This window comes from Aspergillus puulaauensis, chromosome 2 (genome assembly GCF_016861865.1).
Source record: "Aspergillus puulaauensis MK2 DNA, chromosome 2, nearly complete sequence".
Lineage (NCBI taxonomy): Eukaryota > Fungi > Ascomycota > Eurotiomycetes > Eurotiales > Aspergillaceae > Aspergillus > Aspergillus puulaauensis.
The window spans coordinates 3,328,368-3,353,601 of record NC_054858.1 but is presented as its reverse complement, the minus strand read 5'-3'; the positions used below and the strand labels follow the sequence as shown (position 1 = coordinate 3,353,601).

At 49.6% G+C, this 25,234-nt stretch overlaps 10 protein-coding genes across 10 annotated transcripts; 6 read left to right on the top strand and 4 right to left on the bottom strand.

Moving 5' to 3' along the window:
* Positions 1 to 88: 88 nt before the first annotated feature.
* Positions 89 to 433, top strand: APUU_21374A (uncharacterized protein; the record flags this gene model as incomplete). Its single annotated transcript, XM_041700119.1, has 1 exon — positions 89 to 433. The coding sequence occupies one exon, from the start codon at positions 89 to 91 to the stop codon at positions 431 to 433; it is 345 nt and encodes a 114-aa protein (XP_041553136.1).
* Positions 434 to 1,091: 658 nt separating this feature from the next.
* APUU_21373S (uncharacterized protein) lies at positions 1,092 to 2,241 on the bottom strand (the record flags this gene model as incomplete). The annotated part of the gene is made up of 2 exons (XM_041700117.1): positions 1,092 to 1,498; positions 1,566 to 2,241. 2 exons carry the CDS (start codon positions 2,239 to 2,241, stop codon positions 1,092 to 1,094), a joined length of 1,083 nt encoding a protein of 360 aa, XP_041553135.1.
* Positions 2,242 to 3,547: 1,306 nt separating this feature from the next.
* APUU_21372A (uncharacterized protein) lies at positions 3,548 to 5,211 on the top strand (the record flags this gene model as incomplete). The annotated part of the gene is made up of 2 exons (XM_041700116.1): positions 3,548 to 4,139; positions 4,187 to 5,211. The coding sequence occupies 2 exons, from the start codon at positions 3,548 to 3,550 to the stop codon at positions 5,209 to 5,211; spliced, it is 1,617 nt and encodes a 538-aa protein (XP_041553134.1).
* A 606-nt stretch (positions 5,212 to 5,817) lies between these two features.
* On the bottom strand, positions 5,818 to 8,746 carry APUU_21371S (beta-mannosidase mndA; the record flags this gene model as incomplete). Its single annotated transcript, XM_041700115.1, has 4 exons — positions 5,818 to 8,329; positions 8,377 to 8,457; positions 8,510 to 8,516; positions 8,569 to 8,746. 4 exons carry the CDS (start codon positions 8,744 to 8,746, stop codon positions 5,818 to 5,820), a joined length of 2,778 nt encoding a protein of 925 aa, XP_041553133.1.
* A 424-nt stretch (positions 8,747 to 9,170) lies between these two features.
* On the top strand, positions 9,171 to 10,305 carry COQ5 (class I SAM-dependent methyltransferase; the record flags this gene model as incomplete). The annotated part of the gene is made up of 2 exons (XM_041700114.1): positions 9,171 to 9,468; positions 9,545 to 10,305. The coding sequence occupies 2 exons, from the start codon at positions 9,171 to 9,173 to the stop codon at positions 10,303 to 10,305; spliced, it is 1,059 nt and encodes a 352-aa protein (XP_041553132.1).
* A 556-nt stretch (positions 10,306 to 10,861) lies between these two features.
* APUU_21369A (uncharacterized protein) lies at positions 10,862 to 12,236 on the top strand (the record flags this gene model as incomplete). Its single annotated transcript, XM_041700113.1, has 2 exons — positions 10,862 to 11,290; positions 11,349 to 12,236. 2 exons carry the CDS (start codon positions 10,862 to 10,864, stop codon positions 12,234 to 12,236), a joined length of 1,317 nt encoding a protein of 438 aa, XP_041553131.1.
* A 115-nt stretch (positions 12,237 to 12,351) lies between these two features.
* APUU_21368A (uncharacterized protein) lies at positions 12,352 to 12,651 on the top strand (the record flags this gene model as incomplete). The annotated part of the gene is made up of 1 exon (XM_041700112.1): positions 12,352 to 12,651. The coding sequence occupies one exon, from the start codon at positions 12,352 to 12,354 to the stop codon at positions 12,649 to 12,651; it is 300 nt and encodes a 99-aa protein (XP_041553130.1).
* Positions 12,652 to 14,339: 1,688 nt separating this feature from the next.
* Positions 14,340 to 15,327, bottom strand: APUU_21367S (nicotinamide/nicotinic acid mononucleotide adenylyltransferase; the record flags this gene model as incomplete). Its single annotated transcript, XM_041700111.1, has 3 exons — positions 14,340 to 14,618; positions 14,676 to 14,946; positions 15,023 to 15,327. 3 exons carry the CDS (start codon positions 15,325 to 15,327, stop codon positions 14,340 to 14,342), a joined length of 855 nt encoding a protein of 284 aa, XP_041553129.1.
* Positions 15,328 to 17,222: 1,895 nt separating this feature from the next.
* On the top strand, positions 17,223 to 23,563 carry UFD4 (HECT-type E3 ubiquitin transferase UFD4; the record flags this gene model as incomplete). Its single annotated transcript, XM_041700110.1, has 8 exons — positions 17,223 to 17,317; positions 17,677 to 17,952; positions 18,013 to 18,107; positions 18,179 to 18,828; positions 18,941 to 20,603; positions 20,671 to 23,103; positions 23,159 to 23,308; positions 23,367 to 23,563. The coding sequence occupies 8 exons, from the start codon at positions 17,223 to 17,225 to the stop codon at positions 23,561 to 23,563; spliced, it is 5,559 nt and encodes a 1,852-aa protein (XP_041553128.1).
* Positions 23,564 to 23,977: 414 nt separating this feature from the next.
* APUU_21365S (PaaI family thioesterase) lies at positions 23,978 to 24,857 on the bottom strand (the record flags this gene model as incomplete). Its single annotated transcript, XM_041700109.1, has 2 exons — positions 23,978 to 24,004; positions 24,072 to 24,857. The coding sequence occupies 2 exons, from the start codon at positions 24,855 to 24,857 to the stop codon at positions 23,978 to 23,980; spliced, it is 813 nt and encodes a 270-aa protein (XP_041553127.1).
* Between the last annotated feature and the right edge of the window lie 377 nt (positions 24,858 to 25,234).

Sequence of the window (25,234 nt, the reverse complement as noted above, 5' to 3'; positions counted from 1 at the left end):
TTGTTCCTGTTCGAACAGGGTTGAGCACCGAATACTCCAAAATGGTTGGGGAAGGACAGCAGTCTGTAGACAGCAGTGATGACCCTGAATGTGCATTGTGCCTTCCTCGTTCGTTCAGGTTCAAAGTCACTCCTTCCATATCTGGCATGTTTACCTTCAGTCGTGCCTTCTTGATAAATTGGAATTTATACTGCCGTACCAGGAAAGAGCAACCACTTTAACAGGAAGGAAAGACCACTTCAACAGGAAGGAACGCCCACTTCAACAGGAAGGAACGACCTTGATTGCTGCTTCCTTTCCAGGGTACATTCCATACAAGCCGGGGAAATTAGGGCAACTATCCCATTTGCCCTCTTTTTCCCCGGCTGTCGCAGTTGCCTCTAGCCCTCCCATGCTCCCACCATGCTCGCGTACGGGCTACATCTCTCCTTGATGGGTGTACGAAATGGGGATATAGCAGATCACGATTAATTACTCAAGACACATATATCTCAATTCATAGACTGTGCAGGTCCCAAGCCTACTAAGCTTTTACAAGAAGGCCCATGTAGTACAAAAAGACCTCTCGCCTCAGCCTGTCCGACTCATCCAGAGAACTTATATCCGCATCGATACTTGTCAACGTCTTCCGCTGATATTCCAAAAAAAAAAAAAAAAAAACCGCATCCAGCTGCAGGATGAAGAAGACCACCTTGACCTTTTCAACAGACACCTCGTTTGTCCGTCCGTAGTGCTCAAGTATGATGGGCCGCTACTCCGAATTACATCGCTGCAGGGCTTCAATGACCAGCCGAGCATTTATTCTGGGGGATATCAGAGCCACCCTTCCCATTCTTATCCCTGCCACCATATAAATCAAGGAAATGGGTCTGAAACTGATAGTAAATCGCCATCTTCGCTGTGAATTCTAAGGGAGAAAGGAATAGACGCGTCCATTATAGTATGTATGAAGCACTAATCTGGAAAAACCTGCGCAAGCCTTGTCAGATTTTACATATGGATAACGCGCTATTATCTGCGTTGAATAATCCTAAAGACTAGATACAGCCAGCGATATTAGACGTGAGTACCGGGCACCGATAGAGGATTAATCAATTGAGGGTGATACCAGGCTCGGTCCCGTTGGGGCGAGGCTTAAAATCCTCCAGTATAAGACCTTTAGCAGGCATGGAAAAGAGCTTGGCCGACAACTCAGTGAAGGTAGTATTCGTGCAAGCATGTGGCCTCTGGGTTGTTGGGCGTTCCTCAGTCCACTCCCGCCACTTGGGGACCTTGAGACTGCGCACAGACTTTTGCAGGTCGTGCAACGAAAATGACTCGAAAGGGGCGTATGCTGGGGATAGTCCCTTCGCTGCAATAAAATCCCTGAGAGTCCCGAGGCACACAAAGTCGCAGATCTTCCCGCACGATGTACCATCGCGGTCCCAAATACTTTCCTGCGACCTGATGGCATGAATAGCGTCTCCCACAAGTTTTTCGCGGCGCTCGTTTATTTGGTCTATTCCAGGAAAAATGGTGTTAGGGCTGCGCTTCAAACGTCAAATACGTGCCATGTGATTGCTTACCAGTAATTGTGCTCGGCAGCGGGAGGCCCAAGGACGTTAGAGGCCCATCGATGGTTGAGATCAAGAAGGAAGAACAAGCGAGGAAAGCGTTGGGTTTATTGAATACCCACGTAACCCAGAGAAAAAGCATCATCTGCCGTTGATCGATAAGCCTCTCAATCTGAATCAAGGTTACCTCAGAGGTTCCGTTCGACATCAAAGGGACTAAACTGGTGTTTCCCAAAGAGGTCACCATGTACTGAGACTGATACCATCTCTCTGAAACAAAGCCAAGGATACTGTGACATTCATAGTAGTCGATCAAAGTGCAAAGATTAGCCAGCAACTCCAGGGTAATTGTCTTGGGTAGATCTGATAACTGGCAATGAAAGATCCGTAAGAGCAGCAGCAGTGCCTCGACGCCCCAATCACTCGTTTCAACCTCAGCGGACCCTGTCTCCCGTAACACTGTCGCTTCTTTCCAGTCTCCGGACAGCGCCCTGTCGAAGTAGGGAGAGGCGAGCTTGAGGTGTGCGGAGGAGACACGAATACGCACTTCCAGGTTACACTTCGGCTCGCCAAATTCTTCAGAGGTTCTGTCTGAAGTCGTTGGCCATGGTGCAAAAGGCGCATTGGGGTTATTGACAACGAGGATGGTGTCGCCCTTGGGCGCAATTTCGTGGGTGATTGGCGGCATTTTGTTGGGGTGAAAGCGGATTGCGAGTCTGGAGAAGATGGCCAGAGATGCGGTGTATAGGATGAAAGAAGAGTATGAAGAGTTCCGCAGGTGGGTTGGTGAGGTTGGCTGGTTGAGCCGCGGATGTGTTGCTCGAACGGAGCGCGAAGCGGCAGGTAGTATCGAGGATTCAGTTCTGACGTCGAAGCTGGATAGATGAGTTGAAAATGAAAGGAATAAGATCACGGAAAAGAAAGCTTTAGTGGTCAAGCTGGACACGGAGAGATAGAATCAACGAGGAAGTGTCGCTCAGATGAAGTGAAGAAGTAAGACAAGATCAAAGAGAGAAGTTTAAGCACATCAGTTACAATAGCAAGGCTGTGTTATTAAGGCAAAGTGAATGAATATTTGCAAACGAGGCGAGTAACTGGGTTTAAATCGCCTCAGACCAGAGCTGCGTTAGGTATATAGAGTGAGATATTTGTCTAATTACAGGAACCATAATGGCTCTGGATTACACATAACATAAACCAATTTACAAATTTTCGATATCAGGGAAAAGAAAATAAGGAAGAAAATTGATAAGCTGGTAGCTATGTGGAATTGGTTTACATGTTATAACTTATACTGTTGTGGAAGGAACGAAGGGGCCATGATATTCTGCCTGCTTCATTAGGTAGGACTCTGTCTCCACCGACCACCTGTTAGCAACTCGTATCGTTTACCAAAGGCCTACCACATCGCTATCCTATGGAGAAACGCTTCTGAATTTTTTTTTCCATTTCGCGCCTTCAAAAATACGATGAATAGCTAGATGGCGTACCGACACTGGAAGGCTACGTAGGAGGAAGCCTGTTTTAAGGCAACTTTGTGTTAATTCTATATAATTTAACCCTAGTAAATACCCGCCGCATATTGGCGATAAACTGGTATTGTTTGACTAAGGGGTTATCGCAGTCATCTGTCTCCAAAAGACCCTTAGTGATCTAACTAGTAATGCTGTTGCACTACCGCTGTCTACATAAAGGTTTTATTATAATGGTATTTATTAAAAGCCCGACAGCTTGTTCTAGTACTTTAATAGTATTAAGATATGAGTTAGCATGCACAAATTTACAAGCACGTCAGAATCAAATAGGGCACCTGAAGTCTGCGTGGGAAAGAGGACTGATTAGTGGTCCTTAAGGAGCCGTTACCGCACAATCTAGATGTGCTCCACTATGGGGTGTTTCCAAGATGAACAGGGCTTAGTGCCTTAGGTAGCTTTTTCTTAAATGCTTGCTGTGCGTCCTGATCCAATGATTATTTCTTGTCACCGGTCCTCATCATGCGTTTTTTTTACCGCACGCTGGCAGTGGTTCTGCTGGGTGCAACCAGCGCAGCTGCAGAAGCTGGCGCATCTTTTCCGAGGAATGTTTCCCCCATTGTCACCGTTGAGCAGGGTGTCATCAATGGCTTTGTGCAGAATAACACAAACGTCTTCCTTGGGATACCCTTTGCCCAGAGCACTGCTCGAGAAAACCGCTGGAAGGCCCCCAAGCCGATCAATGCGTTTCACGGAGGGAAATTCGATGCAGTAACCTATGGCCCATCCTGTGCCCAGGCAATGTCCGGCACAAAAATTACTGCCCAGAGCGAAGATTGCCTGAACCTGAACATCTGGTCTCCACTCGGTGACACCAAGACTAATTTGCCCGTCTTTGTCTATATCTATGGCGGTGCTATGGTCACTGGGGGAAACAGCAATGCCCAATGGCAAGGCTATAATTTCGCACGCAAGGGCGTGATCTATGTTAACTTCAACTACCGCGAGAGTATCTACGCCTCACCTAATGTGCCTGAGCTGGAGAGCGAGTCCCAGAACTTTGGAATTCTGGATGTGGAGCTGGCTCTGCAGTGGGTTTACAACAACATCGAAGGCAAGCATCTCCTCCTCGTCTGGCGAATTTAACTAACCAAGGCACAGCCTTTGGTGGTAACAAGTCACATATTGTTCTGGGCGGCCACTCCTCCGGCGCAGTCCATGTCGACCACTACCTCTGGACTCACCCACAGACTTTTCTAGCCGGTGCCATCGAGATGTCCGCCAATGCGCGGTCAGGTCCCGCCTACGCACCTGCAGGTGTCGCGCTGAAGCAGGTAGTACAAGATATGCTAGATTCTGGGGTATCACTAGATTGCACAGCCGACGATTACACCCTGGACTGCCTTCGCGCAGCAGACACATACGACTTCCAAACCAGCTACTTCAATTCAACCTCCAACATCTGGTTCGCGCCAGCAGTAGACAACAACACCCGGTTCAACAACTATACCGACTGCTTCGTCAACGGGCATTACCCGAAATCGCTGCCACTTATCGTCGGCAACTCAGACCAGGAGGGCGCCATCTTCGGATACGTCTATAGCGCTGAGAACAAGGACTTCGAATCCTGGATCCGCACCTTTGACGCAGACCTAGCATTCGTGCCGGAGTCCGAAATGCTAGGCGCATACAAAGAAGCAGACTATGCATCCATCCCCTCAATGAGCGGCGCCTCATATGGCGACGCCCGCTTCATCTGCGCCACCGACTCCCTGCTCGACCTCCGCGCCGCAGACCAGCCCACCTGGATCTACCGCTGGTTCGGCAACTACTCGAACGTACTGGGTATGCCCGGCATCGGGCCATCCCACGGTAGCGAAGTCCCCTTTTTCCACGGCGGCAATGAGTGCTTCTCGGAGTTGAGTGACGTTACCGACGCACAGCAGCGGTTGGCGGACTACGTGAATGACTGGTTTGTTGCGTGGATTCGGGATCCTCCTGCTGGGCCTGGATGGGAAAGGGCGAGGCCTGTTAATGGGCCTCTGGCACAGTTGGGTGTGTCTGGGCGTGAGGGCGAGACTGTGATGAATACGACTGGGGAATATAATGGTCGGTGCCAGAGGGTTTATAAGGCTAATTATCCCAATTACCCCGTGGTGCAGAACCCTGTACTGCTGGCAAAGTAAATTAATATACAGAAAATACAGTTCAAAACATTTAGACTAGAATAAATCATCTTTTACTGCTTGCAAGATTACCCTACAAGGGTAGTGAGAAAATAGCCCCAACCATAGAAGCCAAGTCACAAATTCGACCCGATAATAGACTTACTCAACATTTCGCTCTTATCGGTGTTTTATGTTAACCTTCGTTGATTACGGAGTGGGACTTGAACATTAGGCCATCGCCGGGGAACTTCGGGCCCATACTGGTGTAGGTATACACTATACTAGCCCTACTCTGTAATCTGATGTACGAGATGCAGGTCCAAAAACAGCTGTAATCGTAAAAGTTCAACCTCAAGCTACCCAGGACACTCTGTGATAATTATTTGCATACTGTCACAGAAATCATGAGAACCACTTTATAACAATCGCTACCTGCTTACATTATCCCCTGTTTTGCTCCCTTTTGCTCCGGATTTCAAGGTTTCAGATGCTGGAGGGGGATATGGAACTGTTTTATATATAGCCATCTAGGTGATAGCAACTCCATTTATATGGATCCCCTATTATTGCAAGCAACTGATTCATTAAGAACTAAGTACAAACGAGCGGAAGTTCGAAACTAAACTAATCCCTGACTTTCTGGTCCCAGAGGCTGCGAACAGTAACCTCTCGCTGCCATTCTCCATCCGAGTGATCTTCCTGAACTATAAACCGGATCTCCTTCTTCTGGCCAGGCGCAAGCACGAACGCGTTGTAGTCAAAGTAACCCACCAAACCGGCCGGGTAGTCAAGCCAGGTGTAGAGAGATACGCCTGACTTCGCCTCTACTGTGAATACCTCAGACTGAGAGTCGTATGAGAGCTCGAGCTCGGGATCAGTCAGGGCCAGGTCCTTCGGGAATGCGGGGGTGAAGTGGTTTTCGTGGGTTAGTGAAACCGGTTCCTTGGAATTGGGGAGAGATGCTTCGCTGGACACGGAAAGGGTAAGGATGGAGTCTTTCGGGTTTGGCAGGTTGAGGTCTTTGATATTGGTGCTGTAGACTCTTGTTGTATTAATGGCGCCAACCGCGAACGAGAGGGTCGTCGGTGTGCCGGCGTTATTGGGAATCGGTTCTCCAGAGAGAGTCAACCAGGTGAGGTTCACAGTTCCTGTTGCAGACTCCCATAGATCTGAAGTTACATAGACTTCGAAATTGCCTGTAGTGTAGTTCCAGAACGGAGACACAATTATTGGTTGGTATATATCGCGCGCAACATAGTGCAGCACTTTCCACCGGCCGTCGTACTCGATACCGGCCCACGTAGGCGCCTGCCAGATATCCTCTAGCTGCCAGTATAGAGACCCTAGCTGTCTTTCAGGCATTCCGCTTCCTCGTCGGTAGAACTGGATCTGGGATTTATAAAAGTCCGCTTGGAATAGCTGGGTTGCGTGACACCAGGCGGAGAAATTTGCAGCTGGGTCTGCGTTCTCGGGGACGGGGTAGTAGCGCTCAACTCCCAGGGTCATTTCGGCCATTCCACGTGAAGCATTGTACGTCTCACCGAAGCCTTCTGATGGATAGTGGCGGTTCCGGGTGACGACTACAGTGCTATTGAAGTGTAGGTCGTCAGGATCAACAGCTTGCTGCCATGTCTGTAAACTGGGCATGCTATGGAATCCGAATTCATTTGCAAAGCGCCCAACGGGGTAGATAGAGTAGTCGAAGGAAACATTGGTGTCATAGTTGTAGTAATCGGTATCGCCGTAGTAGGAACCTGGTTCGAGTTGCTCGTACCTTTGGGTCATGGGTACAGGAGCGGAAAGATTGACACTAAGGTACCCTTCTGTGGTGCTGCTAGGACTGTATGTGATGGAGCGGGTGTTTTGATACACCAGCGGCAGAATCAAGCTGATGTATAGTTTTTCGTACTCCGCGACATATTTAGGATAGCCCTCTGGGTCTGCGTCTTGGGTTTGGGGAAGAATCAGACTCTCGATCTCATTCCCACCGGCCCATAGGGCTAGGGACGGATGATGGTTAACTCGTCGCACGTTATAAACCACTTCCTCGGCAACGTTGTCAAGAAAGTCATCGTCTACCGGGTACATGGCATCACTGAATTGGAATTCACTCCAGAGCAAAATCCCCCTTTCATCTGCCAAGTCGTAGATGAAATCAGGGAGGTATGCGCCAGATGACCAAATGCGGAGCATATTCTGATTACCTGCAGCAGCGGCATCCAATAACCGGGACATCTTCTCCTTTGTCACTCGGGGCCAGAATGTGTCAGGGGGGATGAAATTAGAACCTTTGGCGTAGAATTCATGTCCATTGATCTCAAAATGCCAATTCGCACCATCAGCAATACCTTGAGCCAGTTGGTTATCAGTGATATTGCGCTGGTTGAGGAATATTGTCCGGAAGCCAGTTCGCTTGCTGAAAAGTGCGGTCTGTTCCGATCCGTCGTGGACGGTGATCGTTACATTATATAGACTCTGTGGTCCGAGGCCCAAGGGCCACCAGAGCTTCGGGGAAAGACTATCGAAAGTGGTTACGCCTGTTATTGAGGCCTCAGTGACGCTAACAGCCTCGGCTTGTTGACTGGCTAGTATTTCACCAGATTCAAAATCTTTGATCTCGACAGATAATTGAGGCTCCGCTGGAGGATGACCTATGAAATCAATGCTGGCGTTCACAACCCAAGGTTGGTTTTGATCAGGCGGGAGATGGTTGATACTGCCCTCCCTGTATATATCCAAGTCCGTATTCAGGATGTGAATATTTCCAGGCTTTTCGAGTTGGACCAAGTACGCCGGTTTCCAAGGTCCAGCGGGGGCAAATGCAGGGCCCCAATCCCAACCAAAATCGCACTGCTGCTTGCGCATAAACCAGCGGTTTGGGTATTGAGATGTTAGCTGGACTGGCCACTGAGGTGAACTTGGGTCTGCGGCAATTGCGTCGACGGTTTTAGGAGCACTCGCAAAGTCTATGCTAATTGTTGGGTCTCCCGTGCACTTTTTCAGAGGCGAAGAAACATCGAACGCATACTGGCGGAACTGGTTGTTCGTGGATGCGATATGATGTCCACAGAATGAAATGCTTGCGAACGTGTCTAGCCCTTCAAATACAAGCCAAGTTGACTCATATTCTCTCAACCTATTCACTGTTAGGTTATTGCACCTATTAAAATGGGAGGTACATACAGATCAGATATAGGGTCGCTCGTGTATGTCCAGTTTGACTCGCCAACCCAGCGAAGGCTGATCTCATTCAGACCATAGTAGCTTGGAGATAGTTGAGTAACTAATTAATCCTCGCGACATGCGGAGCACTTACGGATCATCTGCGGTTATTGTTAGGAATCCCAAGGCTCAACAGGTTGAATGGTCACATACCTATTACACCCGCATTAAACAGGTCTAAGTGGACATGGGAAGGTATAGAGGCGGGCACTATGGTGTCCAGGGCTGGGCCCGATAGACTCCAGTTCACAGTGCTCAAATCCATGGTATGGTGCTCCCAGGCTACATTAGACGCAAAAACAGCTTGCGTCCCTAACTTCTGGAAATCCATATGGATGTCAAACTTTCGCCGCGGATTTGGAGGTAGGAAGGGGTTTTATTGCCTAAACTCAGCCAGCCGACCACGGACGCGATGGGGATGCAGGCGGACTCGATCATCGAGATGGGCAGAAGAGCGACGAATTACTGTGCTTGTGCAGCTCAATGTTGCATTTGTTTCTCCATTCCCCGAGCTGGCGGAGGCCGATCACAGTCGAAAGGAGGAGAACCCCGCATATGTATCAGGGAGAAGTCGGCCGATTTCCGGGGTAAGCTGCTTTGATGGAGTACAAGCCATAATCTAGTTGAGCTAGAACTTCAATAGCCCTTTCTAGCATTTGAACGTAGAATAGGACAATTCATGATAGGTGATGGTGTTGGCGAACTATGTCCGGGCGTATGATTGCCTGATGTAGGTATTGTGAATGCCTGAGGCAATGAACAATTTCCACCGCGTCGCCGCAGCTGCGAACATTCTTGCGGTCTCGATTTCCGCTCCGTCACAGGCTTTCCTCCATCCCTCCCACTCGCTGCCCCCAAAATATAGCACAATGGCCTCCCGATCATTATGGAGGAGTTTAAATCTCACCACTGGGCGACGATTTGCCGTGAGCGAAACCTCATACCGCTGTTTCTCCTGCTCCCGACGGACCCAGTCCGAGTTCAAGTCCGAGAAGGATCGAATGACGCACTTCGGCTTCTCAAATGTGCCGGAGGATAAGAAGGAGACAATGGGTACGTTTGCAATTGCTAGGTTCTAGGACTCTGTTTCTGTATAATCGCGGCTGACTAGAGCTTGTGCTTCCTCCAGTTGGCGCTGTGTTTAGCTCTGTTGCTTCATCATACGATACCATGAACGACCTCATGTCAATGGGCGTTCATCGTCTATGGAAAGATCACTTCGTTCGCTCATTAAACCCCGGCTCTGCCCTTCCTTCGCGCGACAGTGATTCCACCGGGCGAGGCTGGAACATCCTCGATATTGCAGGCGGCACCGGCGATATTGCGTTCCGCATGCTAGATCACGCAACGAACATCAACCACGATAGCGAAACCCGAGTAACAATCGCTGATATCAACGCCGAAATGCTTGCGGAGGGAAAGAAGCGCAGTATTGAAACACCGTACTACAACTCGAATCGGCTCTCGTTTATGCAGGGCAATGCGGAGCACATGCCCTCAATACCGGATAACTCTATCGATTTGTATACCGTGGTTTTTGGCATCCGGAACTTCACCGACAAGCAGGCGGCACTTGTGGAAGCACACCGTGTGTTGAAGCCGGGCGGTGTATTCGCGTGCATGGAATTCAGCAAGGTGGACAACGCCTTGTTTAATACGGTTTACAAGCAGTGGAGTTTTAGCGCCATCCCCTTGATCGGACAGCTGGTGGCGGGAGATCGGGAGAGCTACCAATATCTGGTCGAGAGTATTGAGCAGTTCCCCAGCCAGGAAGAGTTCCGGGGAATGATTCAGAAGGCTGGATTCATGATCCCCGGTCGAGGCTTCGAGAACCTCACAGGGGGGATTGCCGCTATCCACAAGGGAATTAAACCACTCCCCCGGGCTTAATAGACCCTCCAGGCTGGGGTCGTATGCGGGGAGGTCATGTATACTAGTATTTGGGTAGATAGTGTATATTATTATCTGGTTGTTATTGTCGATACCTGCCCACCGGGTTCTCGCCGGGCCGCACGGATTGTACTCCGTATCATTTATCGCCAAGTGGGGAGACGAGAACGATCGACTTAGCATCAGAATCGCCTCCGATGAGGTGATTTGCCTCCATTGAGCCGACTGCACCTGCATTGACCTGCATCAACCATTCGCGCAGACTGGGCAGAAAAAATGCTTTGCAGTGGTATTGAAAGTTATTTTGGTGTTTCCTGTTGCGATTATCAATCAGTAGTTGCGCCGCGGAAATTTCTTTATCTCCGAAATCCTCCCATGGCAGCCGAACGCGCCGATTGATCTCTCCACTTCCCTAGAATAGTCCTCGGGAGCTGCTCTGCCCCTCCTCCACTCCTGTCGTCGCCCCGACGCGAGATCTAAGGACTTTTCTTAGGCCTTCTCCCGTGGGAGCTGACGGTTCCTTCCTCACTCCGTCTTGGAGAATGCCATCTTGACAATGGGGCACCTGAAGCAGCAATATCGAATTCCGCTCTCTGCCGCCATGCCCTCCTCCAGCGCGTCCATGCAGGACGGCTTCGCATGTCTCCCGATGACCCCTCCTGAGCCTGCCGACGGCGTCTTGACGCCTACCAGGGGTGCTACTTCGGTTAGCACGGCCATCCATGTGATTTCTACCGAGCGTGCAGCTCTCGCGCATCTCGAGCGCTTGTATGAAACGGACCAGCTGGCACAGGACCATCTTGGCCGCGCAGTAGATCAAATTGCATGTACCGCCCGCAATGGAGGCAAGCTGGTGTGCTGCGGGGTGGGCAAGAGTGGGAAAATTGCCCAGAAGCTGGAAGCTACCATGAACAGCTTGGGGATTTACAGCACGTTTCTACATCCAACAGAGGCATTGCACGGTGACCTGGGGATGGTTCGACCGGTAAGGCCTTCACCATCCAGTCTATAGATATTTGACCCAGGCTAACCGGACTGACTAGAATGATACCCTTCTCTTAATCTCCTTCTCCGGCCGAACACCAGAACTGCTCCTTCTACTTCCTCATATACCTCCGACAGTCACGATCATTGCGCTCACATCTCACTTGCACCCATCAACATGCCCACTTTTGTCATTCCAGCCCTCCGACATGGGTATTCTTCTACCAGCCCCCATCCATGAAGACGAAGAGACGTCAGTGGGGGTGTCCGCTCCAACGTCCTCCACAACAGTAGCCCTCTCGCTTGGTGATGCCCTGGCTATAGCCACCGCTAACAGGCTACATACCTCCCCCGGAAGAGGCCCTGCGGAGGTATTCAAGAGCTTCCATCCTGGCGGTGCAATCGGAGCCGCTTCCACTGCATCAACCCCAATTAGCATGTCCAGTGTCTCATTCACCTCATTCACCTCGACACCGTCCGACTTCCTCCCGGTCCGTCCGCAGATACCCAGCTTTACTGAACACCAAGAGTCCCCGCAGAGCCCCTCCATCTCCAGCCTTATCACCGCCACCCTCAATCAAATACCCACTGTCTCCTCTGCAACGCAGAAAATAAAACTTCTAGACGTCCTACTCACAGCAATCCAACACCCGAATGCGAAATCGTGGGTCTTTGTCTCCCCATCCGTGGTTATCCCTCCTCGGCAACTCCGATCTCTCTCCCGGGGCTATGTCGACATGGATACCTCATTGAGCGATTTGGATTCTACTGATTTGATACCCCGCGACCATTGGCACCTGATCTCGGACGAATGTACTGTTGAGGAAGCACGCCGTCTTATATCCCCAGACGCTGGCAGACCGGTAATTGTTGTCGTGCGTGGGCAGGACCATAATGACATCCTCGGCATGTTGGAGGTTCAAGATCTATGGGATGATAATGACTGAATCGTGTCCTTTCAGTTTCATTATTCATGGGCCTCTTCCGCTTCTTGTTTGATTCTGTCGTGCCGTTCCTACCAGCTGCCTGCTTTACATTACCTACTACTTACCTCTTTGGAAGATGGGCGAATGCAACCTACTTAATAAGCCCCATATATCTTTTTGCGTCACGATGTATATGACCTTTGTTATGATTCCTGTTTATACTTTCTTCTTCAGTTTCGTTTTACAACTTCATCTGCATACACAGTCACCCTTGAAGTCATTTATGGTGTTGTCTAGACTTCTTTCTCTAGATGACAAAAGTATGGGGCGGCTGATATCCAGTATATACATCCTCTTATTCATTTTCATTATGGGCAGGTCAATTACGCCCCCCGGTGTCCTTTCGTCGGACTTCTGTGACACCGTCCCCTGGTGAAATTTTCCATTTCATACCTGTCCGGAGCTCATTTTACTAAAAAAGCATCTTGGGATGTGGGTCATTCTCACGAAAAACAAAGGTATATCCAGATGCTATACCTGACGATGAATCCTGAGGTCGGTTATAGCTACCGCAGCATTCTGATTCTCTAACTTTCTAAGAGTTATATCCCATCGACAGCGCGGAAACAATCAAAATAGTCCAGGTAGACTGTGAGTCAAAATCATATACAGGCTCTTCTTGGTGAACTCCACCACGTAATACTGTATAGGGTCAAAACTCCGGGAAAAAAAGCCAGGACCGTTTAGATACATCTATTTTCAGCATACCGATCCAGGTTTGCAAAAGGCAGCCCACACAAAACTGGGTTAACTAACACAGAATGTGTATATTGACAACGATGCCTAATAAGTATACCTATTCCGACAGCCGCATCGTTCCACTACTGAAATCATTATATGGGCATTTACCTAACAGCATTCTCTGCACTTGTTTCATCAGATTGCGGTAAGTTCTATTTAAGGTCTATCTATATATTGACCGGCAGATTTTAGAATAGCTACTCCGAGAAAATCATCTGGCGGATGCTTCCGTCAAGCTTCCATGGACCAGGTGGAACCCGAGCTCCGCTGTATACTGAAGCCAAAATGATGTGTAATAAGTGCGGCAGTAATGACATCAGATGATCAACTGCTTCAGCAATATAATATGCGTTATAATAGAAGAGCCGGGGTTGTTTTGCTCCTTTTTTTAATCATTTTCGTTGCCTAATCTGGACGAATCAAACCTAACCTCAAGAGGCTCTTCTCTTCCGTTATTTGCTAACTTCTATGGTGATGACATTTGACCTGCTGCGCTTGTCGAAGGGTGTTCTTGATCCAAGGTTAGTACGGCCGCGGTACAGAAAATGACTAGGCCAGTGGTTCTTCTAGGTTGAAGTTTTAATTAAGATTCCAGTTGAAAGTCGTGTAGTCATGCAACGAACCATGTCCTGTTGAATTGATCAAGGTTAACAATAACAATAGTGCTTGGTTGGCAAGCTTGTATTCAAAATTCCGGCCCTCTGTATATACATTCGCCGGATTGGTCCAGTTGTGAGGTCTAGCTTTACCGGGCTCTAAATATCGGTACATAAACATTGAAAAGGGTATAACTTCAGCGAAACGCAATATAAGCAAATAACCGCCAGCAACAATTACCAGCAATCGTTATGATATATGGCTCATCATCGGGGAATGCAGGTTAGCGGTGAAAGTTCCGCAACTGAAACAAAATAAGGTTGGTTGAGCCTAAATCTATTTCTCGAAAAGCAAAAACTTTGCAGTCTTAGCGCACTGTTCAGAACTTCGCACCGGTTTAGCATTTCCGAGGGTGCGCAAATTGGGCTTTGTTCTCAGGGGAAAATTGTCGGCCACGGGCAAGCAGATTAGCGAAGGAGACCGGTACCATAGCCGGGTTATGTCGTTATCATAATTGGTCAGTCAAACAGAAACTGTATGAGACAGTTAAACCAATGAACATAAGCTTGCACTCAACGCGCAAAGGGAAATATAGTCAGCGAGTGTTCATATTAAAACACAAGAACTGCATGTCCCCGGGAAGTCGTTTTCCGTAATATCCGCGAGATGAATCGTCAGATAAACCGTCGAGTGAGTGGACAATTAAACAGAATGGCGTGGAAAATGTTAATTCGCTACCGTTGATTCTTCTTTTGCCTTGCCCTTGTCGGCACCTGGTTGTGTTGTGCCGTCATCCATATATAAACTGTTTTCATAAATGTAACCGATGACGGGATCGGGAATCAGATAGCGCACGCTCATATCACGCCTGAGGAACAGGCGGATTTTCGTGCTACTAACGTCATTTTGGATGAGCTGCTGAATGACGTGGATATTCTTTTTCCATGGCTGCAATGCTGCGAGCGCCTCGTCGATATCTGTTCCGCTCCGTTCAACGATGAAGGTCTAACCAAGGGATTAGCGCATATCCTATTTCGGCCTGAGTGCTGTTGCCAAACATACCCCATACTGTCCAAGAATATGATCAAGATCCTTTTCACTCCATACTCCAGGGGTTGACATGGTATGCACCAAATCAGCCCCAGCGAGCAAAACAACTTGTACCGGCTTCCGAGAGCCATTTCCGGTGTCGATTCCGTTTCGTACAGTGTTGATCTCGTAGTCGAAGTGGTCCAATACAATAGCAGTTGGCTGGTATTCCTTGTGCATCGGCTCCCATGTGTCCACCATCAGCCAATCTGATGCATCCACGGCTCTCTGGCACATTGAGACCCTACCGAATAGTGAGTAATCAGTAATGGGCTAACAAACCAAAAAGATAGGAGGAATAAATGAAAAATAGAACTTACCTGTGCTCAGCACTTGCAAGACCTGCCTTACGATAGGCGTCTGATACTGGCGAAAGGTATCCTCCAACAATTTCGAAGTCGGTGCTCAGCTTGACGTAATCGGCCGCCATCTCGAACATGCGCAAATGTAAGAACGTTATAGGGGAGAATGAACCGCAAGCCACAAGCAGTAATGGCGTCTTCTCTGCGTCGTCCATGACACGTTTCAAGCGATATTCTGGGAAAACGTACTCCTCCGCTGGCGTTGAGGGGTCGGGAGGCGGCGGGCGGGCATGGTTGCCCTGTGGTTGGGTGACATCGGCCATGATGGTAAGGTAGAAAGGTTGGAAGTCTGTGGTGAGAGTAAGGAAACGAAGCAAGTCACTATTTAAATTGGGTCACGGCATCAAAATAGAGCAAACCAAGATGACTGTTTGAAAGAGTTCGGAAATCAAGAACGATAAAGGTCGGATGCGGGCAGGCAGCCGTTAGTCAGCCGCCGTGTGGGGGAGGCAGAAAGAGGGGAAATTTTCGCCGGACCACAGCGGGCCTGTTCCCAATTCTGGCCCTCGGAGAGAACGACACTTCTGATCACCTCATTTCTGCCTGAGGCCGTCGATTGCCTTTCTTCTTTACTTACCGTCCCAAAGGTTCAGTAATACCCGCCATGCAATTCTAATTACCCCGTATCTCTGTTTCTTGGATCTTATCCTGATACCGCGGCCAGAGGAGCGCGAGCAGTGGGGGCACTTGATCCAATATGGTGCATCGCGGAGATGTCGGAATGTACTCCAAATTCATTATTCCCCAATGTAAGGCTGCCTAGGTTCGTTGCCGATTCAAAACTACCCCACTCGACCATGTTCGAGAAGTTTGGTCGAAGTATACATTTACCCTGAGTGCTCTGCAGCTATTGACAGATTCGCGCATTCTTATAGCAGCATCCTTGACCGCTAGGAGTCTATCGACACTAGCTAGATACTGAACAACTCATATCCAGGTTTCAATTATCGAAAGAAAGCACTACGAATGTAGGGCTTAAGCCCGCTGGTAGATGACTACGAATGGTTGGTTTGGGGTTGCCCAAGGCAACATTCGGGGAACAACTGATGATATCCAGACATCGAACTAGTGTTTCCGTAGGGAGTTATAGCATCGAACCGCTCAATAATCCCAAGTTTGCTCCAAAGATCACTATTTGGTGTGTGTTATAAGTTAATAGACCAATGTGCTTGGGTTCGCGAACTTCTATTAGGACCCAGGATAAATAGCTTTTCCAGTCATGGGCAGTAACTTCTGAGCTGGGCCTTAGTTTACCGATGGTCTGAGACGGCAGTGCGCGCTGGCCAGCTGACACCCCGGTGTATCTGAGGTATCCCTGGCTCCAGCGAATAATTTTGAGCACATACTAGAAATTCACGGTTTGTGTACGCCTTCGCCAGTTCATGTCAGAGCGTCTAGGCCTCCACGCAAGCTATTGTGGAGTTATCAAGCGTATGGGGACCCCGATGGCAGTGAAGTCGGGCCGCCAAAAGAAGAATCCATGACCGATAGTGACTAGACAAATCATGCAGTCGCCATCGCACCCAAGATATATTGAAACAGTTGAGGCCGGTCGCCAGAAGAACTCGGGGTCAGGCGTTGCTTCGTAGCAAAGACGGCTAAGTTAGGAATCAAAATGAATTTGGGGCGTGAAGGAAACCAAGTGTATGAGTTAAAGAACCTTGGCTGATATTCGTAGTGGGCGTGGCGGTTGCACCTTGGAGGCGTGTTGCGCTCCGGACGCCAGTGGTGGTCAGTCACGGACAATCCCCAGTCGCCGGGCAGTCGCCGTCACCGTCACCACCGCCCCGAGCAGCCAACCACGTCAACGAGGCCAACCGACGGACCATCGCTTCCATCTCTCCTCCATCTCTTCTCTACGCAACAGCTGCTTCTTACCAGCTACTTCTCGTCACTTTGTCATCTGCATTCATCTGCTTGACTCTCCTTTGATTATCCTTATTATTACAGTTTGTTTCTACGAGTACTTCGTTTCCTTCCGATTCGCTCGACCCCAATCAGCCGCCCGCCCCTCCTGTGCCCCCAAGCGAACGACCGAAGCGGCCTCGCTTTCGACCAGCTCTCCCGAGTTGCCCTCGATAGAGTAACGGATGGCGGGTTGATCGGCACTGGATGACGAGCGAGCCCTTCCTGCCCTGCTCTCGGTAGCAATTAACATATGGCCAGGCAAAGGCCCGACATTCACCGCCAGGACCCTCTTGAGGACTCTCGCGCACTGCCTTCGTCTGCTGGTGCCTCCGCAACTGCCGCTAGGTACATATCAGATTCCCTCTCATATTCCTACCCCACGTTGGCGTCCAAGTCCCTCGGAATACTCTACCTCATTATTTTCTGCCCTATACTGGTGCTCTAGACTCGATATTCCGCTGGCAAAGGCTCAGCAACTAGTCATTGAGCTTCCATGTGCTTTGGTATTTGGGAGTTAGTCACCGAGCCCTTGACTATCGCCGATATCGACATTCTTTGAGCACTCCCTTACTCTTTGAAGCTGATCCCCGTCACCTACCCCCAACGTTATCATCTCCCCGCGGCCATAACTTCTGCCCCATCACCACTGAATCCCTCGTATTCATCTATTGTGCTTTCCAAGTTTGGGTTCTCATGTCCTCCAGAATTACTCGCTCGGCCGCGAGACTAGCTGCAGATTCTCCTCCGTCCGTCGAATCCGGTCCCTCTTCCTCACTCCCCGCCGCTGGCTCGGCCCCGTCTCGAAAGCGTAAAGCCCCCGCACGCCGCGATCGATCACCGGACTCCTCGGAGCGGCCAAAACCTCAATCCCCCCATCGAAAATCTAAACGACAACGGCGTGTAACTTCACCTCGAGCAACCAATCTCGCTGCAGCCTCTCGTCGTGGTACACGAAACCGCCCAGCTATGTCCCACCCAGGGTACGTTGAACCCTTTCTGCACCAGCAACGAATGTGTACTGATTTAACCTTCCCTCGCAGTCCATCATCACATCCCGCAGAGGAATCTTCGAAAAAGCCAGCCTCGCCCCCGCAACAGAGGAGGAAGTCCAGCCGACATGGGAAAGTGTCCCAAGGTAAGACATCACGAAATATCACATTCTTCCACTTTAGGAATTCTTGGGAACTAAAACTCTGGACAACGCAGAACGTCCTTTAGCTACCCAGTCACCTCCTCCCAATCGACAAAAGAAGCGCTCCTCGAGAAATCGGCCCGATGTCGTCATGAAAGAAGCGGATGATGATTCAGAAAGGCGAGAGAGGAGCGAAGAGCACGAGCCTTCTCCACCAAGCGATAGTAATGATGGTACAAATCCTTCAGGTCTAGATGATGAGGATGATGAGGAAGATGAAGGAGATATCTTTCATAACGGCATGTTTGGATCACGGGGCTCTCTTGGACTTCAAAACACGCTTCGTGCGCTTACTGGCATGATGACAGGCATGTCTACTCGCCTGCGGGATATTCTCCAAAATCTCAGAATGAAGGAAGACCCATCTGTACAATTGATCGCTCTTCAGGAACTCTCGGAGTTATTACTCATATCGAACGAGGACAATCTATCTGGCCAGTTTTCTCCCGACCCTTACGTGAAAGAGCTAGTGACTCTCATGCAACCCAATGAATTCGGGGAGGAACATCCAGAAATTATGCTGGTTGCTTGCCGTTGCTTGGCCTACTTAATGGAGGCTTTGCGAGGATCGGTGGCCAATGTGGTTTATGGGGGCGCGGTGCCGATTCTGTGTCAGAAGTTACTGGACATCCAATTCATCGACCTAGCTGAGCAGGCACTCAGTGTAAGTTCACCCATTTCTTTTGTTCCTGCAACTCCTGGCATCATATATACCATGTCCATTGTTATGGTTATTCTTTTAGTTGTTTTTCACATATGTGCTAACCCAAACATAGACGCTAGCAAAAGTTTCAGTGGACTTTCCAGCATCGATTGTGCGAGAAGGAGGCCTGACGGCATGCTTGACCTATCTTGATTTCTTCCCCACGAGTACCCAACGTACTGCAGTAACAACGGCTGCCAACTGTTGCCGGAATTTGCCTCATGATTCGTTTCCGGTCGTCCGAGATGTCATGCCCATTCTCTTGAACGTTCTTTCCAGTAACGACCCCAAGGTAGTTGAGCAGGGCTGTCTCTGTGTTTCCCGGATAGTGGAAAGCTTCAAGCACAAGCCAGAGAAGCTTGAGGAGTTAATCAGCCCTGACATGCTGAAGGCTGTTCTGCGTTTGCTTCTGCCAGGCACCACAAACCTTATTGGACCGCATATTCATACTCAGTTCCTACGAGTTTTGGCGCTTACATCTAAGGCAAGCCCACGCTTGTCAGTGGAGTTGCTTAAGACGGATGTGGTCGACACCCTCTACCAGATATTGACTGGTGTCTCGCCACCAGAGAACCTGGAAGATCAAGCCGTCAAGATGGACAGCGTCCTTGTAATGCAAGCTTTAATTCATCGACCCAAGGAGCAGGTTTCTGAGACTCTTAATGTGATCTGCGAGCTCTTGCCCGGCATTTCCAACCGTTCGGACTCCCAAAGCGATGCCTTGATGCCCTACCCCGAAATTGCTGCGATGTCTGGTTTCAAGTCATCTCCACCAAAGGGATCCCCCGAGAAACGACGATCTCTATTAATGAGCTGCAAAGAGGAGCTGAGACGGTTTGCCTTAATCCTGTTACCGACACTTACCGATGCATATTCAAGCACAGTCAACCTAGAGGTTCGGCAAAAAGTTCTCATCGCACAACTCAAGATGTTGCAGAACCTCGACCCCGCACTAATCGAGGAAGCTCTTCGCTCTGTGCACTACCCTTCCTTCCTTGCAGCTATACTGTCGCAGAAAGACCATCCTTCTCTAGTTTCATCGGCACTTCGCTGCGCAGAACTCCTCTTTCAAAGGTTGGAGCACGTCTATCAACATCAGTTCCATCGTGAAGGTGTAATTTCGGAGATCGTGAGGCTTGCCAAGGAGCCTTTATCCACTGAAAAGCAAGGAAAGCCATCTCGGGATTCGCCTGCTGCTTCCGTTATGGATACTTCGGAGGATTCACATCACGGGATGGAGTCCAATGTACGCCCCGCCGGCGGTGCCGAACCAAACGCGGACGATGGCGACAGCCAGGAAGACGGTGATGGCGATAGCCATGATGATCGCGCCGATGATTCTGAGGATAACGAAGATGACGAGGATGAAGATAATGAGGATATGTCGGATTCTGAGAGCTCTTCTTCCTCTGGCCCAGGATTCTCATCGAGGATGGAAAATGCAATGAATGACTTGGTCGTCCGGGATGCGCGCGCATTCATGGAGCTCTATGAAACTAGCCAAGGTGGAGGGATGCGAGAGAAGGCCTTAGAGACTTTGAACGAGCTTCAGGAGCTTGCTACAGAAATAGAGACTTGCTATGCGGGTCATGGAGGTCAAAATCTTGAAGGGCTTGCGCTCTTCCGCAAACTGGCAACTTATTTTGAAGGAGATGCATTGGAAAGTATCACTAGCTCCGAGCTTCTTAACTCCGGGATTATCAGTGCTCTACTCAATATTTTCGACGACTCTAAAGGTGAGCATTCTTATTACCCGAAAACCCAAGGTTGTCGCTAATTGATTTTTTTTTCTTCGAGATATAGGTACATCCATGCGTGATGCCCGCAGCGCCTTCCTCCAGGCGTTCATGGGATGTACTATTTCAGAAAGAGCGCAGAGTCAAAGTACGGCGACGACGCCCTTCGGTGTCTTGATAAATAAACTTCAAGATCTTCTTAGTCGGACAGAGCATTTCGAAGTTATGACCGTTGGGCATAATTCACTGGAGAACACACGAAGCAATGCGGCATACATGCTTGGCAAACAGCTTCGACTCAAGTTGGTTGCTGACGAGGATTCTGATATTCCACGTTCCTATAGGAATATCATGGTTTCCATCCATGCAATTGCGACTTTTAAAGCTCTTGACGACTTTCTCCATCCTCGAATCAGTTTGTCGGACCGACCAAAGGCATCTCGCAGCCGGGACACGATCTTGTCCCAAATCGCAAATGCAGCTCGCCTTCGAGATCAGCTAGCAGAAAACAACGGCTCCAACGGTAGTGACTTTCCGCGACCCTCTGGGAGCAATAGATCCGTCAATACAGGTCCGAGGACCACTGAAAAAGAGAACTCATCCAGCAGTCCGGAGACACGCTCGAGAACTAGGCGGTCTGATCAGCACGTGGATACCGGCAATGATCACGACGATGAGCCACTAGAATGTGCTGATGAACGTCAGCTGAGCGAAGATGAAAACGACGACGATGACGATGGAGATGACGAGGAACTAAACGCCATTGTAAACGATCTTGACGATGACATGTCTGATGAGAACGTGCATGACCCTTCAGCTGTGAACATGGAGATAGCGTCGTCAGGAAAGGTTACTGCGCGCAAAGAAGACGGCACCCGCGTATCCACGCCATCCCAGTCGACACCGGTGTCCAAATCATCATCCGGGCCTCGCTCTTCCTTGAGCTCAGCGAGTAATGGCTCTCTGGCCATGTCTGGCCGCCCGTTCTCGTATGCTGCCGCCATGGCTTCTCCCTCGTCTGACTGGCATATCCAGTTTTGTATCGATGGCCAGCCAGTCTCCAGCGATACTACCATCTATCGCGCTGTTCATCATAACCGTCGACACCTGGACCCCAACGGAAGGAATGTGTGGTCTGCGATCCACACGGTCACTTTTAGACGAGTACCAGGCCCGCCACCGGCAGAGTCTTCTACCATTGCGTCTAGTGCCTCCGGCTCCAGTTCGCAGAACAACAACACCGGGATGCCGTCCTCTCTAAGTGAAGACCCGACCACTGCCTCAATCTTGAGTCTTCTCCGTGTTTTGCATGGGATGAATACAACGCTCGATGACATACTTGCGGAAACCAAAGATCTCATTGCCGTCAAGCCCGAATCCTTGGCTCAGTTCATTAACACTAAACTTACAGCCAAGCTTAATCGGCAGTTAGAAGAACCATTGATTGTTGCGAGCAGTTGCCTTCCTGACTGGAGTGAAGATCTTGCGCGCTCCTTCGCCTTCTTATTCCCGTTTGAAACGCGCCACTTGTTCCTTCAGTCCACAGCGTTTGGATATTCACGGGCAATGATGCGGTGGAATAATTCCCAAACCGGAGACGACGGCCGTCACGATCATCGACGTGATGATCGGCCAATGCTAGGCCGCCTCCAGCGACAAAAAGTACGCATCTCAAGAAGCCGCATTCTGGAGTCGGCCATGAAAGTCATGGAACTCTACGGGTCATCCCCTAGCGTACTTGAGGTTGAATACTTCGAAGAAGTTGGTACTGGGCTAGGGCCAACCCTCGAGTTTTACTCAACAGTTTCCAAGGAGTTCTCCAAAAAGAAGCTAAAGATGTGGCGTGAGAATGATTGTGGCGACGCTGGAGAGTACGCCTTTGGCAGCCGTGGTTTGTTCCCTGCTCCACTAAGCAAGCAACAAATCTCGTCAGAATTCGGGAAAAAGCAACTCCAACTGTTCAAAACGCTTGGCAAGTTTGTTGCTCGGTCAATGTTGGATTCCAGAATCATTGATATCTCGTTCAATCCCGCATTCTTTCGGATTGCCGACACCTCCTCCACAGTGGCCCCTTCACTTGGCACGGTCAAGGCCGTCGATAATGACCTCGCTAAATCTCTGTTATTGTTGAAACGCTTTGCAAATGCCAAGAAGGAAATCGAATCGAAGAACGTTTCGAAAGACAAGAAAGTGCAGGCTCTGGAGGAGGTGGAGGTAGATGGAGTCCAGGTCGAAGACTTGAGTCTGGATTTCACGCTCCCGGGATATCCCACTATTGAGCTTATCAAAGACGGCTCTAACATTCCGGTAACAATGTCAAACGTTGACATTTATCTCGATAGAGTTGTGGATATGACCCTGGGTAGCGGGGTTCAGGCCCAGGTAGAAGCTTTCAGAACCGGGTTTTCGCAAGTCTTCCCTCACTCTGCCCTGCAAACATTCACGCCGAGCGAACTCGTCATGTTGTTCGGAAGAGCTGAGGAGGACTGGTCAATTGAGAGTAAGTCACCGATTTAGGTAAAGCTAAACAGCGTTTGCTAACTCCATTTCTCTAGCATTGATGGACTCCATTAAAGCCGATCACGGATTCAACATGGATAGTCGCAGCGTCCGAAATCTACTGCAGACGATGAGTGAATTGACCACACAACAACGTCGAGACTTCCTTCAGTTCGTTACGGGCAGCCCCAAACTGCCTATTGGAGGTAAGCGTTTGCTTCCCTACAAGTTGAGAAGAATCTTCACTAATTATATGTACTATAGGCTTTAAGAGCCTTACGCCAATATTTACCGTTGTCTGCCGCCCAAGCGAACCCGGATACATGCCTGACGATTACCTGCCCAGTGTCATGACATGTGTAAACTACCTGAAGCTCCCCGACTATAGCACTCTAGATGCCCTCCGAGACCGACTATCCGTTGCTATCAAGGAAGGACAGGGCGCGTTCCATCTCTCCTGATCAAGGAAAAACAAGAGGAGAAAACATAAGCAATTTGGAGTCAAAATAACTGACGTGACGGAACATGGGATACCACGGAATGAACAGCGATGAATGTTATATTTAAACTTCTTTTATCCTCGGAGCCGAGGGAAGTATTCACGAGAGCATGGGTGAATTTGTTTACTTTGGCGAGTTTCTTGCATTCGGGTGCCTAGTCTATTCATTCTTTTTCGACGGCCTGCTGTGTCTTCGGCTTGGGAAGGAGCCTAAAATCGGGGATCTCTAATAGTATCTTAGATAGAAATGATAGTGATTCAACATGTATTGGTAAGTCGTATCTATCTTATTAAGTAGGGTCTATGGTCTATATTCTATATTCTATGATCTATTCGCGGAATATGAAAATTCTATCAGGGTATCAAAGGGTAAGTTCTAGTTCCGATATACCGGCACCATCGACTAACATCCAGAATCAGTATCGTCAACAACGGAAAGGAGAATCGTAGGAAAATCAATATGAACTTACCTCAGCAAACTTCGGCTCAATAAACAACGCCCTAGCCTCCGCAACAAGCACAGCCTCCTCCTCACCCCCCGAACCTGACGGCATCATCATCATCGTCCCTTCAGCCCACGCTTTCCTTCCCTCCACCTTGACCGTCTCAGCTCGCAGCACATACACACGCCCCGGCAGCGCTGGCTTCCGGAAATCCACGTTCAGATTCGCCGTCATCCCTGTCCCACTCCGAAACGACTGCGCAACAGTGTGCGCAAATACCTCGTCAAACATCACGGATAGGAACCCGCCGTGCACGTACCCCGGATGTCCGCACATATGCGTGCCTGTGTGGAAGACCGTCACACCGTGGCTCCGGGGCGGCTCCCCATCGGCCTCTTGGTCACGCCTCGAGTGTCGAGACAGGAACATATAAGGTGCGCTGGTGAGCTTTCCCTCGCCGGCTATCGTGCCTGCGACGAAGTGCGATGGGCGCAGGGTAGGTGGCATTGAGAGGTGGGGGCGGGATTCTTTGAGGCTGCGGTCCTGGCGCAGGGTGTGCAGGATTGGGTGGTTGGCGATTGTGTCGTCGTTGGTGTCGTGGATTTTGGAATTGGGTGTGGATGTGGATGGGGGCTGTTGGTGGGCATGCTGGTGTTGGTGTTGGAATGGCAGTGGTGTGCTCTTGAGCGCTGAAGGGGTGGCTTGGGTTTGCGCAGTGCGGATTGGGGCAGTTGCGGTTCTGGAGACCCGCGCTGCTGTTGCTGGTGTCTGTTTGCGCAATAGGTGAGATAGAGATCGTGGGATGGAAGACATTTTCCGTTGGTATCTTATATAGAGAAGATCTTTAAGCGAAATCGTTATGTGTTTGTCGTATAGTATGCCTGGAAAGCGTTTCCGCAGTTAACTCTGTCAAGACGGTCTGAACCTAGGAACAGAGAGGCCTTTTAGCTTTTTCAATGGTAAGATCCTCAAAAGGCTTTCAAAGCTGGTGGGAGGAAAATACTAGAAAAGACAAGAAAAAAAAGGTCCGGTTCTCGGGATGAGAATCGGCACCAAGTGGAGCTCAACACCGGCACCCTTCTTGCTGTCGGTGCTGTCAGGAACTCGGGTTTTATGACGAAATCGGCTTGTCTAGACCAGGGCAGGGCTGGCTGGAATGATGGGATTGGCCAAGAGCTGGGAGTCCTGGT